Raw genomic sequence first — 20,316 nt, forward strand, 5'->3', positions numbered from 1 at the left:
CCAGCATCCCTGAAAGTCTGTGTGAAGAAACCCATCGGGCGATAATCGTCACAGTTCCGCCAGGTGCTCAAGCAGTCAGGAAATAGCACATCGGTCAGAACTGATTTGGTATCTTGAATGACTTCGGCCGAAAGTATCCTACATCAATTCAATCACTCACTTGCATTGCAGATCAGACCGATTTCGCTCGAGCGATGCGTATTACAGTACTCCATTGCATGAAACTAGAATCTCGGTTCCTTAATATAAAAGACTCCTTTCATTCATTCCACTACCGCGCCTATCCAATCCAAAAACTAAAATCAAAAACAAGAAAAACACCCTCAAGGTATTACCTGACAAGGTGCCGTGAGGCAGCGTTGTAAGATGGGGATAAACTCCGCTAGGACTCTTCTCCCTCTTCTCTCTCTTTGGTCATATCGTGAGAATGTGTGCGTCCTGGGCCAAGGGTTCTTTCTCCTGGCTGTAGAAGAAGTCCCTTTATGCCCCAGGACATCATACACATTCTCGTCATCATCATCGTCAACCCGGCTTTTGCGTTTTTCTCTCTCCGGTATTCCACCTCTGTTTTGTATAAAAACATGTATTTTGCCGAGCCCCCTGTCTCTCTCTCTCTCCAATCTGTGTTAACTGTATGCAATCAACATTCTTCCTATATCCATATTCCAATCCCATCCATCCCTCCATCATTGGGTGTTTTTCGTTTTCCTTGGGTCCTAGTAGTTCCCGCCCATCCAGGCCGTGTGGCACAAAAGTTTCGTCTCATCAATCATCAAAATTTCCCTGCCGCGTTGCCGCGAGCCCCAAGGCATGCTTCCTTCATCATGAATTGATGTCAAGGATAGTATATGAAGTATACAATGTGGGTGTGTCTGTGTCTTCTAAATTCGAAGAGCAGAAGGAAGAAGTATAGTAAAAAATGCAAGAATGTTGGTTCGGCCGTTAGATGATAAAAATCAAATGAGTACTGAGATACGATGATGCTGAAGAAGATGATCAAAATCCAATGATGAACAAATGCTGTCGTTATATGATGACTGATGGAAGATTTGCACCGCCTGTTGCCAGTTGGACAATCTGCATGATTTCCTCATTCTTCGAGCGTAAAAAAGATATAAAATGCTGGGAGAGCCTTGGAACGAACCAAGCTCCTCCCTGGTCGTGTGCGTATAGAAAAGGTATCCTGCTGTACGGATGACGGAGGAAAATGGTATCAATCCCATAAATGAGCAGGATAAAAACGCCGGCGCCATGCGAAGGAAGAGGAAGTAGAAGAATGTAGTGAAAGAAAAAAGAATAGTTCTGCGTCTAGAACATCTCGCTCTGGGAAAGACCAGTGCCTGAGTTCTGGCGCGTGTGGTACGTAGCCCGGACCTCGCGAGGGTGGCGCTCAATCATGGAGTGCTGCTGCGGCTGGCCGTTGTTGGCATCGTTGTTGTTGGGCGTGGGACCCTTGTAGCTGACGGGAGGCAGGACGCTCTCGTAGGGGGAGGTCTGCTCGGGGGACTTGGTACGCTGGCCGAGGGCCGAGTTCGTGCGGCCGCGGCTGGCGGACCGCATGCGCTCGGTGGCGCGGCTGAGTCGCCCAGCGATGCTGTTGTCCTTGTTCTCGGTGACGCTCTGGCTGCGGGCGTGGCGGGTCTGCGGGGGCGCGATGATGGGCACGTCGGCGTCGCTGGCCGGGAGGACGGAGGGCGCGGCGTTGGTGGTGTAGTTGTTGTTGTTGTCGTCATCGTCCATGACGATCTCGATGGTGCCCTTGCCGCCGCCGTTGTAGACTTGGGGCTGCAGCCCTGGGATGGGGGCAGGTGGTGGGGAGGCGGCATGGCCAAGTGCTGAAGCTCCCGCAGGATCGGGGGTGGGGAGGCGGTGGCGGGATGTGGTCATCCCGGGAGGCCCGTCGCGAGTGTCGACCACCTCCGCCAAGCATCTCGTCGATGCCCCGGATGGATGCTTCGGGGATGCTCATCTTCCTTGCCGAAGAGCCATTTCTCGAGTGGGGCTGAAAGAAGGTGGTTGCTGATCCTCAATAGGAGCAGACATGCATCGCTGGATCATGGGGCGCGATGGCGGGGAGTAGACGGTAGAGGGAAGCAGCGTCAGGGGCGACGGCTCCTTAGCTTCCTTGGCTGGAGACTCAGCCGTGGGTTTGTCGGGTGACGGCTGGCCAGAGGAGGGAGGCGAAGTCTTGGTCCACTGCGACGGGATCGGCGGAACGTTGGGCTTTCCCTTGCTGTCGCTCTCAAACTGGAGCCTCATGGCCTTGGGGGTGGCTGGAAGACCGATGAAGGGCCTGTTTCCGCTTCGCATCTGCGAGCTTCTGGTGGTGAAGTCGGCAGTAGCACTTCTCTGAGGAACATCCTGGGGAGGCGGGGTGGAGTGGGATTGGTTCAATTCGAAGGCAGTGGGCGGGCGAGACACAATAGGGGAGAGCTCATCCGGGTGAGGGATCGCGGGAGCCATGGGGCGCAGCGCAAGGGATCGGCGGCGCTCCTCCAGCTCACGGGCTGCGGCTTCCTTCTTGGCCTGTCTCTCCGTCAGGATCGACTTCATCGCACCCGCACGAGCCGGCTCCTTGTAAACCTGCGAAGACAGCGGGGCGGGGTTCTCCATTGCCTCCAGTTCCATGGGAGTCTTGACGCGTCGCTTTCGGCTCTCGGACCGATCGCGGCGGGAAACTGCAGGAGAGTTGGGCTCCTTCATGCCTCGGCTGCGGTTGTGCCTGTTCCTGAAGTTCTCCTGCTGCTCCACAGCGGCTTGGTAGTCCTTCTCGTCATCGGATCCGAAAAGTGGCCACCGGCGGACATAGGCAGCGGCGAGGAAGGCGACCGCATCATTGAGCCATCGTCACGATCGTCACTTCTTCCGCGGATCTCCAAAACCAGGGGTCGTCGCTCCGGACTCCGGCGTCGCGTATCCCGGCTCGAGGTACGGCTCGAGATGCGTTGGGACCTGGGGAGGCGCGTCGAATCTGGCTCGACTTCCTTACCGTGGAGGGCTCTCCGTTGTCAATGTGCATGGCGACAATCGAGTCTTCGCCATTTCGCGGCGTGCTCAGGTTGAGGAGGTCTTCGGGAGACATGGGAATCGGAGAAGTGGGGGAACGCTTAGCCGGCTTGGGGGTATAAGTTCTGGCGGCCCCGCGGCCTCGCTCGGAGGAGGCGTCCCGTGTTGACTTCTCGCGGCTTCGGCTGCTCTCACGGCTTCTTGCACGGTGGTCCTCGTTGCGGTGCTGGCTGTTGTCGCGGCTGCGGTGCCTTCTAGAGGGGGCGCTGGGCAGCATCAAGGCTGGAGATGTGATCGTTAAGGCCCCTTGCGACGGGCGGATGAGCTCGGTGATGGCTGCGACCGGCGCTGGATTGCGAAGTTACTGAGCTCGCGATAGAGCCGGGACCACGACGTCTGGTGGGCCAGTGGAATCGAGTGGAGGAGGCCACCGATTGCTCCGGTGAGGTCACATCACTCATGGCGGCATCCATGGACTGAAGCTTCAAGTCAATCCCGTCAGGCACACGGTCCCGAGCCCCGTTTCGGCTGGTCCGGCCTTGGGTCATCAAGGCAGCAAAAGACTGAGGTGATGGAGATGGGGGGTGGGGGATCCTTCCGTCGCGAATGAACATCCCTCATCATCTGCGGGCTTGCAGTAGCGGCTCTGCCCAGAGACAGACCGGCTGCGTACTGCTGCTCATCAGATGAAGACTTGCGGGAGTGATGGGCACGATGATGCCGGCTGCTGGACTCTTCCACTACTGGTGGTGTGGGAATCTCGGCACCGCGAACCTCGCCGATGGAAGGCAGACGTTGGCGGCCGAAACCACCAGGCGTGGTTACCCGCGCGGAGCTGGGTGTGTTGAAGGCGCTTCGCTGAGACGGCTTGATGAAGGCCGTGGCAGGATCATAACCACCGGAAGGCGATATCGCGGACTCGGCAATGGGGGTGACGCCTGCAGCGATCGGGGTCTGTCCACCATCTCCCGCGGCGAAGAACTTCGATTTGGTGCTCTGGTCTCCGAAGCTGGTGATAAGCTTAAGGGCCGAGGTCTTTGCAATGCTGCGTTGCGGTCCTCGGTTGATGCCAGGGGGCGACAAAGGTGGGCTTAGTACCTCCGGAATGCTTTGGTTCAGACTCTGGAAAGTGACCTGGGCAGCCGATGGCGAGGCCCACGGCTCGGAAGACTCCTGTCCAGTGCATGCGAAGCAGCGTATGGCAAGCTGCTGCTGGCCATGCAACACGGCAAACTCTCCCCATTTCTTGATGATCTGAGCCTGGCGTTCCCAGACGTTGGGGAAGTAGAGGCAGAGCAGAATCAAAGCCTCCATAAAGCGTTTGTGCGAGACGTAGATCTCAATGGCATCGTTGTGGTCACCCATTCCAATCATAATAGTCGCGGCGGCGTGTACATCTCCGCTCTCCAGTAGACGCTGAACATAAGCTCGGCCCAGCTTGTGCTGCGAGGCTTGACCACCAATGCCGCTCAACGCCAACAACATCCAATCGGAAGAGGTCATGTTCTCGGACGATGCCGCCATGACATCGGCGTCGATATCTCCCAACCACTTGGATAATAAGATTCGGCTCGGGGAACCTTGCGGGTGACGAGACAACTCATCACGAACGAGGTCCTGGATTTCCTTGTTCCACCCGAAGATGATGCTGAGCATCTGTCGCCGCAGATCCTCATTGGTCAAGCGTGTTTGGTCCACTAGTGGTGCTCGCTTATAAGGGACATCATGCAGACGGCTCCTGGTGAACTTGAACAAGTCATGAACCTTTGAGTCATCCGGGCTTCGTGGTACCTCGTTTCGTAGACGGGATGGGCGATGGCGCGACGGGCGCGACGAAGAAGTCATCGAGGCAGAACTGATGCTGCTAATGGAGTAAGCATCCTTATCACCGAAAGGTGGTGGCTGAGCCGATGATCGGAGCGAAGACCCTGCGGAAATGTAAGTGTTCTCCGTCATCCCACGGGAGAGGACTGAAGGCGGGTGGCGGCCGCGGGTGCTGGACCCTGCAGAGGACTTCGAGGCAGTAGAGGAGGCATGGCTGCGGCTCGAAGCCGGGCTAGCCGACATGTATCTCTCCGGTTCGACAACCTCCGTGGTCACCTCTGCGCCCCGCACAATCCTCGCCAGGGGAGACATGTGATCATCATCGCTTTCGGAGACCTCCGAGTTGATGGGGATAGACATCGATTCAGGGGCGGACATGGAATCCGAGTCGGTGGCAATGATGACGACGCCATGCTCGGACTGCTCCTCGATCGAGACTGGAGGCGACGGTGGCAAAAGATTGGCAGGGTGCTGTACGTTAGCGACCATCTGCGATGGCGTGTTGAGGTCGAACTGCTGAACAGTGTTGTTGGCGCCGAGCGTGAACAAGGTCGCACCCGGGCCGTAGACAGCAAGCCCCCTCACATGTTCAAGTGTCGGTATGCTGTCATAGGTGACGTGTTTTGTTCGGACATCCCATGAGAGGGTTTCGCTGTAGGGAAGTATTAGCCAGACAGGTTCCTAGTTGTAAGCGCGCGCGTATATGCCGTGGCACATGTGCAATGGAGGATCGGGCAAACCTTTCAGAAAACTGGATAATGCGGCCGTTCTTGGACCAGCCCATCCAATTGGGAGCATTTTGGTAGTTCTCGGTTCGCTTCAATATCCGGACCACTTTGGCGGGATCGTCGCTGCTATACGACTTTGCCACACTCCAGACCCGCAGGTCGCCATCGTTCGTCTGCACCGCCAGCATGTCCGACTTTTGGCGAGATGAAGAGGCATGCCACGCGAGGTTGACAATTGGCGACGGGGCCCTATTCGTGCTCAAGTTGTGCAATATCGTGAAGCGTGGTTGCAAAGTCGCAATTAGTAGCGAACCATTTTGGTATCTAGATATTCCATTAGTCGGTCCAGGCCGTGCATTGAATCTTCGCGGGCAAAACTCACCCAATGGCGAATGTCCGGCAATCTGCTGCTGGGGCCAATGCCGTTACGGAGATCTGATCGATAGTCCTAGCAGATATATGTTCTGATGTCGTAGGCTCGAACAAGATAATATTTCCTTGTGTGTTGCCTGATGGTAGTGTTAGTAAACCGATGGCGTTCAAAAGTGGTATGAAGCATAAACCCACCAAAGGCAACGTTGCCATTGCGCATCCAAGCAGCGCATGTCAAGTTCTCATATGAAGCGAACCGCGCAACTTCGTCTCCTGTCATCAAGTCCCACACGATGGCGGTCATATCGGTATCGTAGCTCACGACCAACCGGCCAGCACCAATATCGCTCTGGGTATCGACTGCTAGCAGCTGGACTTCAGCCGAGTGACGGGAGAACCGCCTTTCTATTGTTAAGCTATCATGGTGCGCAACAACAACCGAGTTGCCCTCTGTCTGTCTGTCAGTAATGCTATGCGTGCTAATGGGATATATCGACCAACGTACGTCCATATAGCAGCATGCCGGCAGTTGCCGCACATGGCTCGAAGTACTTCATAAGCGGTGTTGGCGAAGTGAAGTCTCTTGGTTCTGCAACCGTCTTGCCCGTCCTTTGGGAGGATTTCGCGGATGATGCGATAGATGTGTGGGGGTGCCGCGGCACCGACGGATGGCTCCTGGACGACATGGTGACGGCAATGCTTTCCTATACCAGACAGTAAGCATGTTGAGTCGATACTACTGAAGCCCCAGCCCCTGGATCTGGCGTGCCAGCATCAGGCACGACCCAATGGCTTCTTATAGACCCCGACGAACTCCCGCAAACAGGATAGGGCGACTGACCTTCCGGCGTGCGACCTTGTCTTCGGAATGGTATCGTGAAGTGACCTAAGGAAGCGGGGACGCTACACAATACGGGATGCGAGCATCACACGCTACACCCAACTGCCCGTTCCCGGGAGCAAAGTCCCTCCTCGAGTTCGGTCGGTGTACCGACTTTATGGGGTCAGGTGTGCAAGCCCAGGCGACGAGAAAGAAAAAATAACCGGTGGATCGCAGATGCGTATCAAGTAGCACGGCAACGTGCGGCCTCGGAATCCGGCGTCGGTAGAGGCAAAGTATGTCTTTCGCTTGGGGTGCTAGAGGAGGATTAGAACAACGGAAAGAAGAAACAGACACACTGCTTGGGGGGAGGATTAGGTTATGTCGCACATGGGTATGGGTAATCGGTTATCGCCTCGTGGGATGGTGGTGCATTAGTGGTGGTGGTACTATGGTTGATTCAAAGTGGTGTGCCGGCGCTTGTCTTGCATGAAAGGCTCGTGGGTTGGAGGCCGGTTTAATGCAAGAGAACACAGCGTGAGCAAGCATGGGACGGGAGGCAAGAAGCAAAGAAAGGGACCGATGAACAAGTTTCAAATCCGGGGGTGCGAGAGAGCAATAAAGTGAGTGTCCTCTATCGCCGTCGAGGAGGGCCAGCGCCTAGGGGGAGAGGAGTCTTGAGCTGTCAATGGTTCGAGTTGCATATAGCAGCAGGGCCAAATCTAGAGCGGATACGGTCCGGCTAAGCCAATGTCTGCATGGGCAAGCATGGGGCAGGGGTCTGATCAGCCATTGCATGCCGGGTCGACAGGGGGAGGGCAGGGTAGCGAGGTAGTCGAATTGCCTTTGAGCCTGGAGAAGGACGCTGACTGGCTACGCTGCAGCAGCCCAAGACATGGGAGGCCAGAGAGGAGCTTGCGAGGTATCCAGTCTTGGGGATATAATTAGCCTCAAGCCTCTGGGTGCATTGTGGCTCATGTGTGCCTTGATAAAGCAACCTGCTTGCTGCTGCTCGTCACTTTATGCAGTCTGAGTTGGCATGGCAAGACAAGATTTCGTTCCCCCCTTCTCTATCTGACCCGAGGTATAGCGAGAGGGGAGGAGGGCGAGGGAGGCAGGTCGGTCGGCACGCAGGCAGGCGGAGGCGAAGCAACGATCCAAGGTGAGCGAGCGAGCATCTATTGATCCCACAGCACGATGTCACTACCCACCTATGCTACGAATGAATCGTACAGACAGATCTTCGCACAAAGGACGCAGCGCTACTACTACGCAAAGGAGCTCCGCTGATATCCTCCGGGATTGTTAGTTTCGAATTTCGAGCTCGCTCACCGTCCCCTCAGTGAGTAACGGCTCGACTGTGGCCCGCCCCAGCCAGGCAGCACTCGTGACAATCTCGCCAGCTAGCGGTGACTGGAGCGACTGGAGCTCAGGCGTTATCGCCGGGATCATTTTGCACGACATCATTTCCGAAAGAGGGTGAGCAAAGGCATTGTATGGCTGAAGCTGGCTTGTCTCGGCCGGGGCAGGTGACTCCCAAGAGGGCTCGCTAAAGGTGAACATCGGGGCGTGAATGGCCAAGATTGCAATGGGTTCGTTGATCCCCCTCCGCTTCGCCGGGTTTACTGGGTTCGCTGGGCTGGAAATGAGCAGCTATTGTATCAGACTGCCCTGCTCAACCGATTCAATGGGCCGTTTCGCCATTGTTCAGTCATGGCTGCTGGGGGAAACGGTCTGGTTGGGCAGAGATGGCTGGTCTGCCAGTGCGTTGCTGGGAAAAGATTGGTAGAAAAAGGTAATTGTTGCTGCACGTCGTTCCTCGCAGTAGCGCCGAGGTGCCGTGAATGGGCGGCTACGGGCGCGGATTGGCTGGCGGGGGTGCAGGGGTGCCTTGGGGCGGACCGTGATGATTGGATATAGTCGAGCTGCTAAGGGCAGACCTGGCGGTTAACAAATACGTGACCAGCGCCCTCGTTGGCTGACCGGTGGGCCGGGGTTTGATTTTCGCTCGCTGGTTTATTTTTCTTTCTTCACTTCACGCTTTCCTTTCTTCTGGCCCCATCGAGCGAGAAACAGCATAAGCTTACTTATTAGCTGCGTCCTGAAGAGGAGAAGCTCTCCCTCCTTCAATGTCCTTTTCGCTCGCTGTCGTAAATGCGCGTGGCTTGGCCCCGGTGGCACAGGTGGGAAAATAAAGATATCACATAATCAGTCATCGCCGCGCACGAGCCAACGCACCGATTAATCTACATGGGTGGGCCCTGCCTGCCTGTTCTGGCTGGATTTAGAAATACATGGATGGATGGAGTTGTTCTTCTTCGAATGCACTGTTCTTCTTGGATGCAGTGCACAGCCAAATAAGCAACTGAACTGCAACTGCAACTGCAACTATCTGCACTCTGCCCTGCTTCGCCAACGTCTGCGTCTATACTGCTCACTCCAGCCCATCCGCATGCCCCGAACTCGGTCTAGAAGATGAAACCCCCAAGGGAATAATGCTGGATGCCCGTCTGGTCGCTCAAGGGTTCGTCCGCCTGCCCAGGGTTCCCACCCAGGATTTTATTTGCTTCGCTGCCTACCCCGCCAAAAACGACATCGTGGCTCGCAACCATGCGAAAGCACTCTTGATTGAGTAGCACTGGGCAATGGCTGCCGACGTATATTGCAACAATGCTCTACTTCGCGAGCCACGACAGTGTGCACGACCAGAGGCGTGGCATAGTAACAGAGGTCTCACCTTGTCCTGCATGCAAGTCGACTGAATTGGGGAGTCGTGGGAGTCATGATGAATTACTTGCGTCTCTCTCTCGCTCTCTCGGATCTGTACCCAGGTAGGCACATATACCGGACATGGCTGGCAAGGACGGGAAGCTTAGCTCCGCATGCCGGAAGCCGACCGGATCCCTTGATCGACATTTCCCCCTCTGCTCTGCTCTGGATCTCAAGATAATCACATCCAAACCGGGTTGTCTGGAGGGGCAGACAACGGTCCTTCTGATACCCGACTCCGCTGTCAGCTGCAAGGTCGCCTGATCCGGCCACCAAGAGAGGCCAATGGCTTCAAATTCTTTACATGGGATGTGCCGCTCATGGGGACGGCCTCGAGAACAGGAAGAGAATGTCCTATATTTCTCTAGAAACCCACTCGTCCATTACACAACCACCCGCGTGCGGATGCGATTCCGGTGTCTGTCTCACTGGGCCAAGGCGGTCAGACTGTATGTTCCAACGACTTCTTGAGCTCGATTCTCACAGATATCAGGTTCGGGTCCGAAAAGCGGACCCGTGTCTCTCGATGGCTTGCGATGCCAAAGTCTCCAATGCTCCAGATCCAGTGGCATCAAGCCTCCTCATCACATTCGGGGCTGGATCGGGGTCAATTACCCCGCGGCCCAGGTCAAGGTGCATCAGTCCATGAGTACGTGTGTGCTCTGGCCATGGGGTGGCTTGCCGCGCCCATCTGCATATCACTTCAAGGTAAGCAGCCGCCATGGGCTGTATCGGGATCCATCCATCATCCAGTATCACCAATCAAAGGCCAGCACCCCCTTGCATGGGAATTCATGTTGTCCTACCCAAAGAATGCTCGTATTTTAGTCTGCCCGCCGACCTGCTGACGGGCTTGCACCTTACCCTTTGTTTAATGTCACGTCACCTCACGGATCGTGTCTTGCTTCCCACTTGAGGCCCCGGAATTCGCTGTGCAGAACAACCGAATCCCTGACATTGACGATCCTGATTTTGGGTGAGAGTGTGCTGAAGACGAGTTCCGTGCCGATGGTAGTACGCTAAAGGCTGCATGGCATGACCCGACCGGACCCCGGTTCCTCCACCTTGAAGCTAGCGCAGACCGAGCAGCGGCAAGGAAACAAAGGTGTACACCGCTATGCTATCGTGATGGGCTGGGCCCGGGAGATCACCATCCATTGCATTGTGCTGGCGTTAGCTAATCATGTCAGTACGGTAGCACAACGGCGTCCGCGCCCGCTGACAGAATCCTGCACTCCAGCCAATAGAAACAGAGACGGGAAGCAAGCAAGCAGCATGCTTGGCCCCCCAACTATCGAAACTCGAGACGAAATGAAATCATGGCCCCCAGGTGCTGCTACTATACTCAAAACCAACGGGGCCCCGTTCAGCCTGCTTGGGTTTAGGTGGGTTTCCCTCTCCAGACTTGTTGGTTCAATGGTACGCTGGGCTGCAGCCGAGTTCAAGCTGCAGATGAGAGAGCCACTGTTGTGGTGTGTGTGTAGATATGTGTGTGTGTGTGTGCGTGTGTTCCAGAGACCTGGGTCTGCTGCCCCCAAAGGAGGAGCAGCCTACCTACCTCCAGTCGTTAACGCACACAGCCGCGCTTCGCCGCGCGGGTAAAATTACGGCATAGATGCATACATACTACCCACCTGACATACCCTCCATTGCCTACCCACAAGCGATGACGCAGTTACAATGTAGGACTCTACAGCACGCATGCACCCAGCAAAAGCAGGCTGAGGTATTAGACGAGCGCCTATATTTGGCATGTCAGGTTGCCTGGCTGACTGTCATCTCTCTATTGTCATGGTCATCCCCGATCTTCAAGAGAAAGCGAGATGCCGAATCCAAGCCAATGTGGACGGTTACACATCGGGCCCAGCCTCCTGAGTCTAAAAGTAGATATGTAAACGTGTTCGGCGTCCTGGCTGTGCTTTCTTACTTCCTTCCCGCCTGCCGCGCACTACGCGGGAGCTGATCAGATCCGAATGAGGGTCTGTCATCATTTTGTTTGATATCTTGGTGAACCGAAAACGGCCTTAGCGTGTGATGGGAACGAAAGCCAGTTGCCAACTTGGGACAGTGAGGCTATTTGAGATGCGTGTTTGCTCGCGACTCCATCCCTTCGATCTTCACCGAGAAGCTTGGGGAGGCGGATGGCGGGCTGGCTGGCTGACAAGCCCCGAAAAGCAACAAAGGAGGGAGTGAGTTGGTTTGGATTAGATTACTATCGCGGCTGTCCCCGAGCCATTCCCGTCATCGTTCGATCTGTGTACTGAAGCCGAATGAGCCGAGATTAGTATACCAGCTGTTATATATGTACAAAGTCCGCCCCCAGCAGCGTACCTAACTCAGGACCGGGGAACGAACATCCATCTTGGCGTGGGGTGATGATGACGATGGGGGCCAGAACTACAAGATTGACGCGCTGTTCGAGGAGGACCAACATGCCTGGCGACAAATATCTCAGCATTTGCAAGATGGGCATTGTGACCGATGGGAACTGTGACTGGTGGGCTAAACGATAGCCGACGTGCTTCTCTTCCAACACCTGATACCCAACACCCAGCACCCAACATCGCCCACCATCTACATGTATGCATGCATGATGTCGGTGTAGGTTACAACCCAGTTTCGCTGCTCGCTTCGGTCAACCCACACGCAAGAACGAACTGAGTTGCGTCCAAGGGCAGATGCCAAGATATCGACGTGAAAACCTTTCAAAAATGACCCATCAAGTCTTCGACTACATACGGCATCCAACGCGAATTGTCAAAAAAGGAAAAGAGGCCATCGCCAAGTCCACAGCCAGATGACGACCTCCAACTTCCTAATCAGGGCAGCCGATCGCTCAACCGCAACTCCACACCTACTTCCCGAATAGGGTTGCCAGGAGAGGTGTGATGAGGAGTTTAGGTTCTGCCATCACAACAACCTAACTACATACCCCCTTGCCTGCCTCCCACACACACACACACGCCCGCACCCATCACCCGCATTCACTTACACTCACATCATTCAGATCCGGCAATCAATCATATCAAATGCTAACGAAGTCCAGCCCCCTTGTCTGGTCCACGGTCCAGGCTTTCATAGCTATGTCCGAGTCCGACTTACAGGGAGCAGAAGAAACCATTAAACCCGTGTGTAAGTGATCGAAAAAGCAACCGCCTTCGCTACCATACCACGGTCGTGACCCCTGTCATTATGATATATACACTGGAGATTGAAGCTATATGATATAACATAACATGACAAACTCACTCACCCATTCATTCCATTCACTACCACTTATAGCGGCAACGGAAGAAAACCCAACAGCAAACAGTCATTCCGGATGAATCTCAATAGACGAGTGGATTCCTTGTATAGGAAAGTGTCAGTCAAGCAGGAATGAGACTGCAATGGCCCGACGGGCCCTTCATGTTTTATGTGTTTTCCAATGTTGTAACTGGGAAGAGAATCATTGCCGTTCTTGAATGGGCGGTCCAAGTGACTAGCTAAATGATTTCACGGAATGCTACGGCGATGTGTGGCATTTGGCATTTTGGAGGGGGACCAGGTAAACGTGGTATTTGGTTAGGAGATGGTGCTCTCATTAAACATACATACATACACACACACACCAACAAACTCACATACTCAGACACACATCACTTATACGGGCACACACACACACCCACCACATAGCTTCGGAATTAGTGGTATGCCAGGTACCGGCATCATTTGGAGCCGGAACACGCTCCTCTCGCCCGTCGCTCCGGGACAGGCAGACCACCACACACTTTACTTTCGCACGCACGCAAGCACGCACTTACACACCTTATTATCGATGTTGGTGGTGGTGTCGCATCCAAGGAACCGGCGGCAATGCTCCTCGCGCACTCATTCGTCGAACTAACAATGACGCGTACTGACTTAACTTTTTTTCCCTCCCGTGTTCGCCATACACGCACCACACATTCACAGGCACACACACACACGTGTCTTTAGCGAGTGAAGAAAAAGTCATTTTTCGGGACGTTGAAGCGAATAGAATTGTAAAGCAGAGGCTCTATTACAAAAATGTGATGCACACGAATAACAGGTTAGGTTTGGTCTGCGTTGCTTGATCGTAACCGTCGCGTCGGTCGCCATCTCTTGCCTTGACCACCAACCAACTGCCCATCGCCGATCAGTCACAACACAACCTAAAAAGTCAAACTCCGAAGAGTTCGATGCGGCCGGCGTTTGATTGGCTGGAGGCGGCGCCTCCATCTCGCAACACAAGATTCCGTGGCTGAGACAGGTTCCTCCCCCGTATGGCGCATTGTGACTCAACACCTTTCCCTCCGCACCTAACCGTAAACCCCAGAGTCATCCAAAAAACTGACTTGGAAAAAAAAAAAAAGTAAAGTGCCAACTGGCGGGCGCCATCTAGTGGTACTGCAGCCCCTTTCGAAAAGAAGAGTGTAAAAGGGTTGTGATCTGATGAAAGGACTGGTGGCGATCGCCACCACAAGTTGCGCCTCCAAGTATGGGCAGAGAAACCCGGGAAACCCGGGTTTTGCCGGCGCTGTCGTCTACCTCCCGCCCAAATGCTGTGACGGCTGCGTGGGCAGCAAGTATGCGTGTATGTACGTTGTTGCAAAAATTTCAAAAGGGGTATTCGCTGGGGGTATCATAGATGGGTATCATAAGATGCTCGTAAAATATCTGAGAAGGAGTGTTAGTTGCATGCTCGGTGAGATAAGTATAGTGTAAGTGTATAAGTAAGAACTCACCATTCATTAAATGTCGTGACCAAAGGAAAAGGTGGGAGGAGCCCATGTCATAGGCTCCTCACTCCGCGGCCTCGCGAATGGAGGCCATATTGCTGGACTTCTTGGAAGGGTTGCTGGTGTTGCTATTGCTGCGGCGCGGCTTCTGCTGCTGCGCGGCCAGGCGGCGGCGCTCCTTCTCGAGCTTGACGAAGCGCAGGGCGTCGCGCTGCATCTGGGCGCGCTTCCGCTGCTCCTCGAGGCGCTGTTCTTGAAGCTCCTCCTCGGTAGGCTGCTGCGGCGCATAGCAGCTGCCGTGGCTCGCGGCGCTCGAGACGCTGTGGGCGTCGTCATTCTCCGAGTCTTGCCAGAAGAGGTCGTCGTCCGAGAGGTAGGACGTCGCCCGCTCGTAGACGGGGCGGCTGCTGCTGGAGCCCAGCGAGGAGCCCTGTGGCCATGACGGGAAGGCGCAGTTGGGCTGGTAGGCGGAGGAGCGCGAGGATGCGCTGGAGTATGGGATGTCGAGAGGTTGCGTGTAAGGGCTCATAGAGCCAGACGAACCAAAGGAGTTCCACATTTTGGTTGTAGGTGAAATGTGATGATGAGTAGTAGTAGTTGATGGTGATGCGACAAGTGTTGATCTTGTTGCAGTTTTCCAGTATTCTCGTGCGGACGCGTTGTAGTTGATATACGCGGTGGTTGTTGGGACTTCCCGTGTCGGGCGTGTAAGTGACGTACGTAGGTGTTGGTGTTGTCCGTTGTATGCAGGTGGTGTGGATGGTGGGCGGATCGCGTGGTATAAGGGACGATGCAACCAATGTGACCAAGGTTGCTTCAAGTTTGGGATCAGTCGTTTGGGCCAGATAAAACAAATCGGCGATGGGGTCTCTTTATAAACGGAAAACCTGTTTGCGGGAGAGGGTCATAAACGGTCGGGTATCGGGTTCGAGTTCGATTTATAAGAAAATAACACAGGAATGGGGATTCCAAGGGTGGCCTGCTGGTGGTGAGGCACAACAAGAATTATATAACACCGAAAGGGACCGAGAGGGAGGCCAGGGTCCGTCCAGGCAGAGACAGGGCCAGAGGCGGGCATGAATCATCTACGCTACGCCTCCCCGACTCACGATTTCGGGCTGGCCTCCCCCACGTACGTAGACGTGCTACTAGCAGCGAAGCGCATTTGGAACATTCAGAAAGTACCCAGGCTGCAGTACCGAGGAGTAGCGGTAAGCACAGGGTAATGCAAGTCAGTATGGGATAATCTGTACTCCTCGACTGCTCGGGAACAGACCGCCTCGCCGCGGGCTGGCGGGGCACCGCTTGATAGGGTGGCCTGGCACTTTGGTCTGGCGGGATTAGCAGTTAGAACTTAGGCCTCCCCTCCAGCCCTCGGCGCCATCAATGTACCTTGATTGTGGAGGGTGGTGTGGCCACACACTCAACTGGGAATCCTAACAGTTGGTATGCCCGTCGCAGCGTAGTCAGATCTCACCGACACGACGGTTGCCAAAGAGTCAGCCCCTCCGAGCCAATCGCAGCCGCTCCTGAGTCGGTTGTTCTTTTCCCACCCCGTCGCTGTACTTTCGTTTTTCAGCAACCCTCGGGCCTTCTTCCGACCAGCACCCATCAGCCCGCTGGTTCCATTCTGCCGCGCTCTGCCCTAGGGGAAAAAACGAACAATGTATTCCGTACCAAAAAAGGTCTCAACTAGAGCCAGCACACTACCACCCATACCTTACTGCATGTGAGAGGTACAGCCGACGACGGCGCGTTTTGCGGTTACGGCTCGGTTACTTACTGACAGACCAGACGGACCATCCTCCTGCTAATTCTCGTCGTGATGGGACTGTTTGCTTTTGGCCATGCTGATCGCTTACATACGGTGCTGGTGCTGGTGCTCCCTCGAGTTCGTACAATTTTAATCCGGAAATGGGGGCTGTCAGAAACGGGAGGTCGTCGAACAATCCTCTTTGTCGTATTCTGATGTGTAAAAATAGACGGCTTGCTTTTTTCGTTTGACCGCCGCCCCCTTGAATCAATCAGCCATGGCTGGCAGTGAGTGTGTGTGAGAGTGCTTACCCCCATCCCATCCATCCCCAAAGCCGAATAAGCAATCCCCAGGAAAAGCCACCATCTGGGATTTAGAGTGCCGTTCGCATTTGACTACCCCTTCGCATAACGACGTCAGACATGCCAGTACCCCGGAGCTGACACACAGATGCGAAGCAGAGTCGTAACTTAGAAGAAGAAAACTATATCGAATTAATAATACTTGACTTGAAATGACTGTCTGCCTGTCTGTTCTGTGTGTCTCTGGTTGGGGCCAATCTCCGAGTTCGTCAATCATCATCATGTTCATTTCATCCTATTGGTTTGAACGCAAAATCCTGAATCAACGACGCACACCTGCCCGCACACGTACCTAACGTACACACAACGCACATAACAACTAACACATACGTCCGCCCGCTCGCGCAGGGAGAGCCAATACTTGCGACCATGCCGACTAATTTAGACCGCTTGGTCCTCCCAACAGATAGCTTTTTTGCGACAAACGGCGCATGCGCGGGGCGTTCGTTGGCCAGCAGGATAGGATCCATCTTGCGACCCTCGCCCTTTTTTCTTGTTTCTTTCCGTTCCTTTTTATGCGGTTTCTGTTGGACAAACAAACGTCCTGGTTGTCAGCCATCATCAGCTTTATCGAGACTCGAAAACCCCGTCAAGCCCGACGATGCCGAGGCCCAAGCAAATTTTGTTTTATCTCGAAATACGTGTTTAATATGCAATGAGACCCGATGGGTGACTGGCACTGAGTCATCTTCTGATTTCTGCAGCGCCCGTATCGTATCGCATGTGCCGCCGTAAATCCGTAATCGTTTGTCCTCGTTATCCGCCCCGGCCGTTTTGATTCGCTGGGATACCGACTACTGCTGACCATAGGGCAGGATGGTACACGTTAGCGAGGCTAACGTAAGTCGCTCCGTGCAACCCTTCATAAGATTGCCTGCTGCCTTCCCTCGCTCGCTCGCAAGCTTGTCCTGCTCTTCTCCGCCCCTGGCCCCCAATTCCGTTTCGTTCTGGAGCTTCCCAAGACGGCGAAATAGATCCGGGACATCTATAGTAAAGTGGTAGTATCTGACGGCGCCTTTCAGTCCGACACGGCCAACGAAATTCAAGGGGACCCAAGGGAGGATCGACCTCCCTAATTCGGGATCGGTTAATAAAGGGTCTGGTCTGGGCTGCTCGGTTACTATACTCGTACAATGGGGTATCTTTGCTAAATCTAGTTAGCCAGCCCTCCTACCGAGCCGGCGGCCCAGTAACAACCAGCGCGATGCCAAGTCTGCCGCAGAATGTCCGATTAATCAATAGGAGACCTTCTAGAAGCCTTGGTCTGAAGCACGTCAACCCTATAGCATCGCGAAGAAGAATAAAAAACGTTCTTTTGTAAATTCGGTGGGTGCGGGCAAGTCGAATCCTGACCGCCTCCCGTAGATTTGCAGATTTGCATAGATTTGACACATCAAATTGATCACCACGGGGATGGCAGGCGCTTACGGTCTGCAAAGATGCAAAGAAAGATCGTCTTCCCTGCTTTTCCAACGGCCAACCCCGAGGGAATCCACCCTGCCGAAGACTATTCGGTGGTAAAGGAAGGTCCAGAGGGGGAGATGGACCCCTGCCCCACACAATACTCCATATTTTGCCCGAATGCCAGATTCGCCTAACAGTCAACAGTCCTGACGGGACTTGACCGAGTCTAGAAAACGACCTAGAAAGAAGCTAGAAGGAGGCTAGAAACGTGTCCATGACTCGCTCCTCTTTCCAGGAGGCAGGCAGACAGGAAGGACTCTGACGGAGACTGACGAAAGCATTCGCTTGCAGGAAGCCCGAAAGGCAAAAACCCGTGCTTCCAGACTCGCGGACGGGTTCATCCTGACTTCCTCTCCAGGCCCGAATCAGCAGCCGCTGAAACCACGTTGGATCTCGACTCGGAGAGTTTGGGAGGGCGAGACAAGAATAGGAAACCAGGTGACGTCTTGTGACATCCAGAGAGCGTTTTAACGAGTCGGGCAATCCCATCCGCAACGTCGTTGACTCGAAGCTACCGATACGGGCACAAGGTTGGTCCAAACATCGCCAGCCCCGGGCTTCTTGGATATTGCTGCGTGCGTGCGCACGTGAAAAACGCCTCGTCTCGCGTTCAACCCCCAATAGTCGCCTCTTCAAGCAGTTGACAGTGACGTCTACCCGCGTAGCATCTCTTAGCTGGCCTGCTACTAGAGGCAGTGCACCGGCCAGGCTCAGGCTCGGCCGCTCCCAGCGCGTGGGTCGAAACCTGGGGCGGAAACGTGGCCGCCAGTGCACCTCGGCTGTCCGTGCGGGCGAGAGGGCGCCCGATTACATTCTTACAGTACATCCCATCGTCTGTACAGGACCAATGAATCTGGCAATGCGAGTAGCACCAAGTAGCATCGTGAAATGTGTTTGTCCCATTGACGACTCGGTTTTATTCTTCGTACTCGACCATGACGACTCGTCGTTTACTCAAACAGCGCCCCCCTCTGCAACAAGGCAAAGCAAACATGAAACGTAGCGAATAGCATCCCCGTAGAAAAGAGCAAGAAGAAGGAACAGCAGCCCTATGACCTCACCTCGAACGGGACATGGTCTCTTCCGTTCCTTGCGGTAATCCGAGATGTGACAAATCTACAACTCCCCAAGCCTCAACATCGACATATCAGAATGGCTGGCCCCATCTCATTTCCCGCGGCAATCAAGCTGTTGGTTCCGCTCTTCCCCTGGGACGGGAGGCAAACCCAAACGATGGAAACTACAGCCACCAGGACAGGTGCGGTATCCAAAACTCAATCACACATGTCATTGTCGAAAGATTAGGCGACGTACGTCAGCAATTCCCTTCCATCGGCTGCGTGCCGGATCAACAACCGAGGACCAGAGGAAGTCGGTCGCCTTTTTCCTTACTTCTGATTTGCGCTGATCTCTTTTTTTTGACTGCGGCGCAAACATGGAACTCTTTCGCAGGGGCGCAAATATGCAATTCGGTGGATGGCATGGCATTTTCGATTCCGAACAACTCCGTCGCGAGTTGCTGATCTCACGACATTTCCCGAACGCGGGGCTTACTGAGGCCTTGCTGCTTTGCGCTATCGGGGAACAACAAGGCAATTTTACAATGCATTTCGCCCTCAACGCCCACAATACCCTCCAGAATATATGCAACTACCCGCCAACCACCATCCGTGAATGACTTTAGGGGTCTTGTCCAACCCTCCGCATCGCCAAAGCCCGTGGGGGCGCCGCCACTAACAAGCCATAACCCCATAGCTTACCTTCACCTGTGGTCCAGAGGCATTCGTGAGTTGCTGATCATTTTCGTGGGGTTTGCGACATCCCCGCGCGCCGCCAGACTGTCGATCAACTTCTCCAATACGCCGTACCAAGTCAGTAGTACTCGTAGCTAAGGTGATCCGTAACGCCGAACCCTGATGACCCCATATCTCCTTCGACGGATCACAAGATAGGGCGGAGTTGGTATCGAAACGAAGATCACATGCCTCCTCCAAAGGCCCGACTTTTGGGAATACATCGGGGGAGTTTGGTGTTTGATTTAGCATCAGAACAAGCCAGAACATGTATCCTCGGATTGCAGGTGAGAACACACGAGACTATGGCGTTGTTGCGCATCGTCCTCCCGGCGCAAATTGCCGGGATGGCCGGATCGTGGAGTTTCGCTGCACGATGCATACATACATGCCGACGGTAACGGTGCGTTGTCGCATAGAGATTGCGCACTTTGGTCGCCAACAGCGAGCAACGACACGTATCGTTGCGCAACGTTGCCATCGGCTTCTTCGTCAATTAACATACATGACCATTGATGGCAAGTCCAGTGGCAGATCGCATTCTTATGCAAATTGCATGTACGACGCTTTTCATTCATTGCACTTACTGGCATTCGTATGTGTTAAGGGTCCCTGCATAGCTTCTTGCTGCACCTCGAAAATCTCGTCACGATCTGATAAGGGGGTTAGGTTACTGGGTCGTC

General features: G+C 54.4%; 4 protein-coding genes across 4 annotated transcripts; all 4 read right to left on the reverse strand.

The window, feature by feature from the left end:
• Positions 1 to 1,308: 1,308 nt before the first annotated feature.
• PG997_000321 (uncharacterized protein) lies at positions 1,309 to 1,887 on the reverse strand (the record flags this gene model as incomplete). The annotated part of the gene is made up of 1 exon (XM_066804636.1): positions 1,309 to 1,887. The coding sequence occupies one exon, from the start codon at positions 1,885 to 1,887 to the stop codon at positions 1,309 to 1,311; it is 579 nt and encodes a 192-aa protein (XP_066674409.1).
• A 78-nt stretch (positions 1,888 to 1,965) lies between these two features.
• Positions 1,966 to 6,616, reverse strand: PG997_000322 (WD domain-containing protein; the record flags this gene model as incomplete). The annotated part of the gene is made up of 8 exons (XM_066804637.1): positions 1,966 to 2,766; positions 2,852 to 3,331; positions 3,372 to 3,569; positions 3,619 to 5,482; positions 5,571 to 5,882; positions 5,941 to 6,067; positions 6,126 to 6,380; positions 6,436 to 6,616. The coding sequence occupies 8 exons, from the start codon at positions 6,614 to 6,616 to the stop codon at positions 1,966 to 1,968; spliced, it is 4,218 nt and encodes a 1,405-aa protein (XP_066674410.1).
• A 1,439-nt stretch (positions 6,617 to 8,055) lies between these two features.
• On the reverse strand, positions 8,056 to 8,313 carry PG997_000323 (uncharacterized protein; the record flags this gene model as incomplete). The annotated part of the gene is made up of 1 exon (XM_066804638.1): positions 8,056 to 8,313. The coding sequence occupies one exon, from the start codon at positions 8,311 to 8,313 to the stop codon at positions 8,056 to 8,058; it is 258 nt and encodes an 85-aa protein (XP_066674411.1).
• A 6,012-nt stretch (positions 8,314 to 14,325) lies between these two features.
• PG997_000324 (uncharacterized protein) lies at positions 14,326 to 14,820 on the reverse strand (the record flags this gene model as incomplete). The annotated part of the gene is made up of 1 exon (XM_066804639.1): positions 14,326 to 14,820. The coding sequence occupies one exon, from the start codon at positions 14,818 to 14,820 to the stop codon at positions 14,326 to 14,328; it is 495 nt and encodes a 164-aa protein (XP_066674412.1).
• Between the last annotated feature and the right edge of the window lie 5,496 nt (positions 14,821 to 20,316).

Source organism: Apiospora hydei, assembly GCF_038363865.1.
Source record: "Apiospora hydei strain CBS 114990 chromosome Unknown utg000002l_segment0_segment0, whole genome shotgun sequence".
Taxonomy (NCBI): domain Eukaryota; kingdom Fungi; phylum Ascomycota; class Sordariomycetes; order Amphisphaeriales; family Apiosporaceae; genus Apiospora; species Apiospora hydei.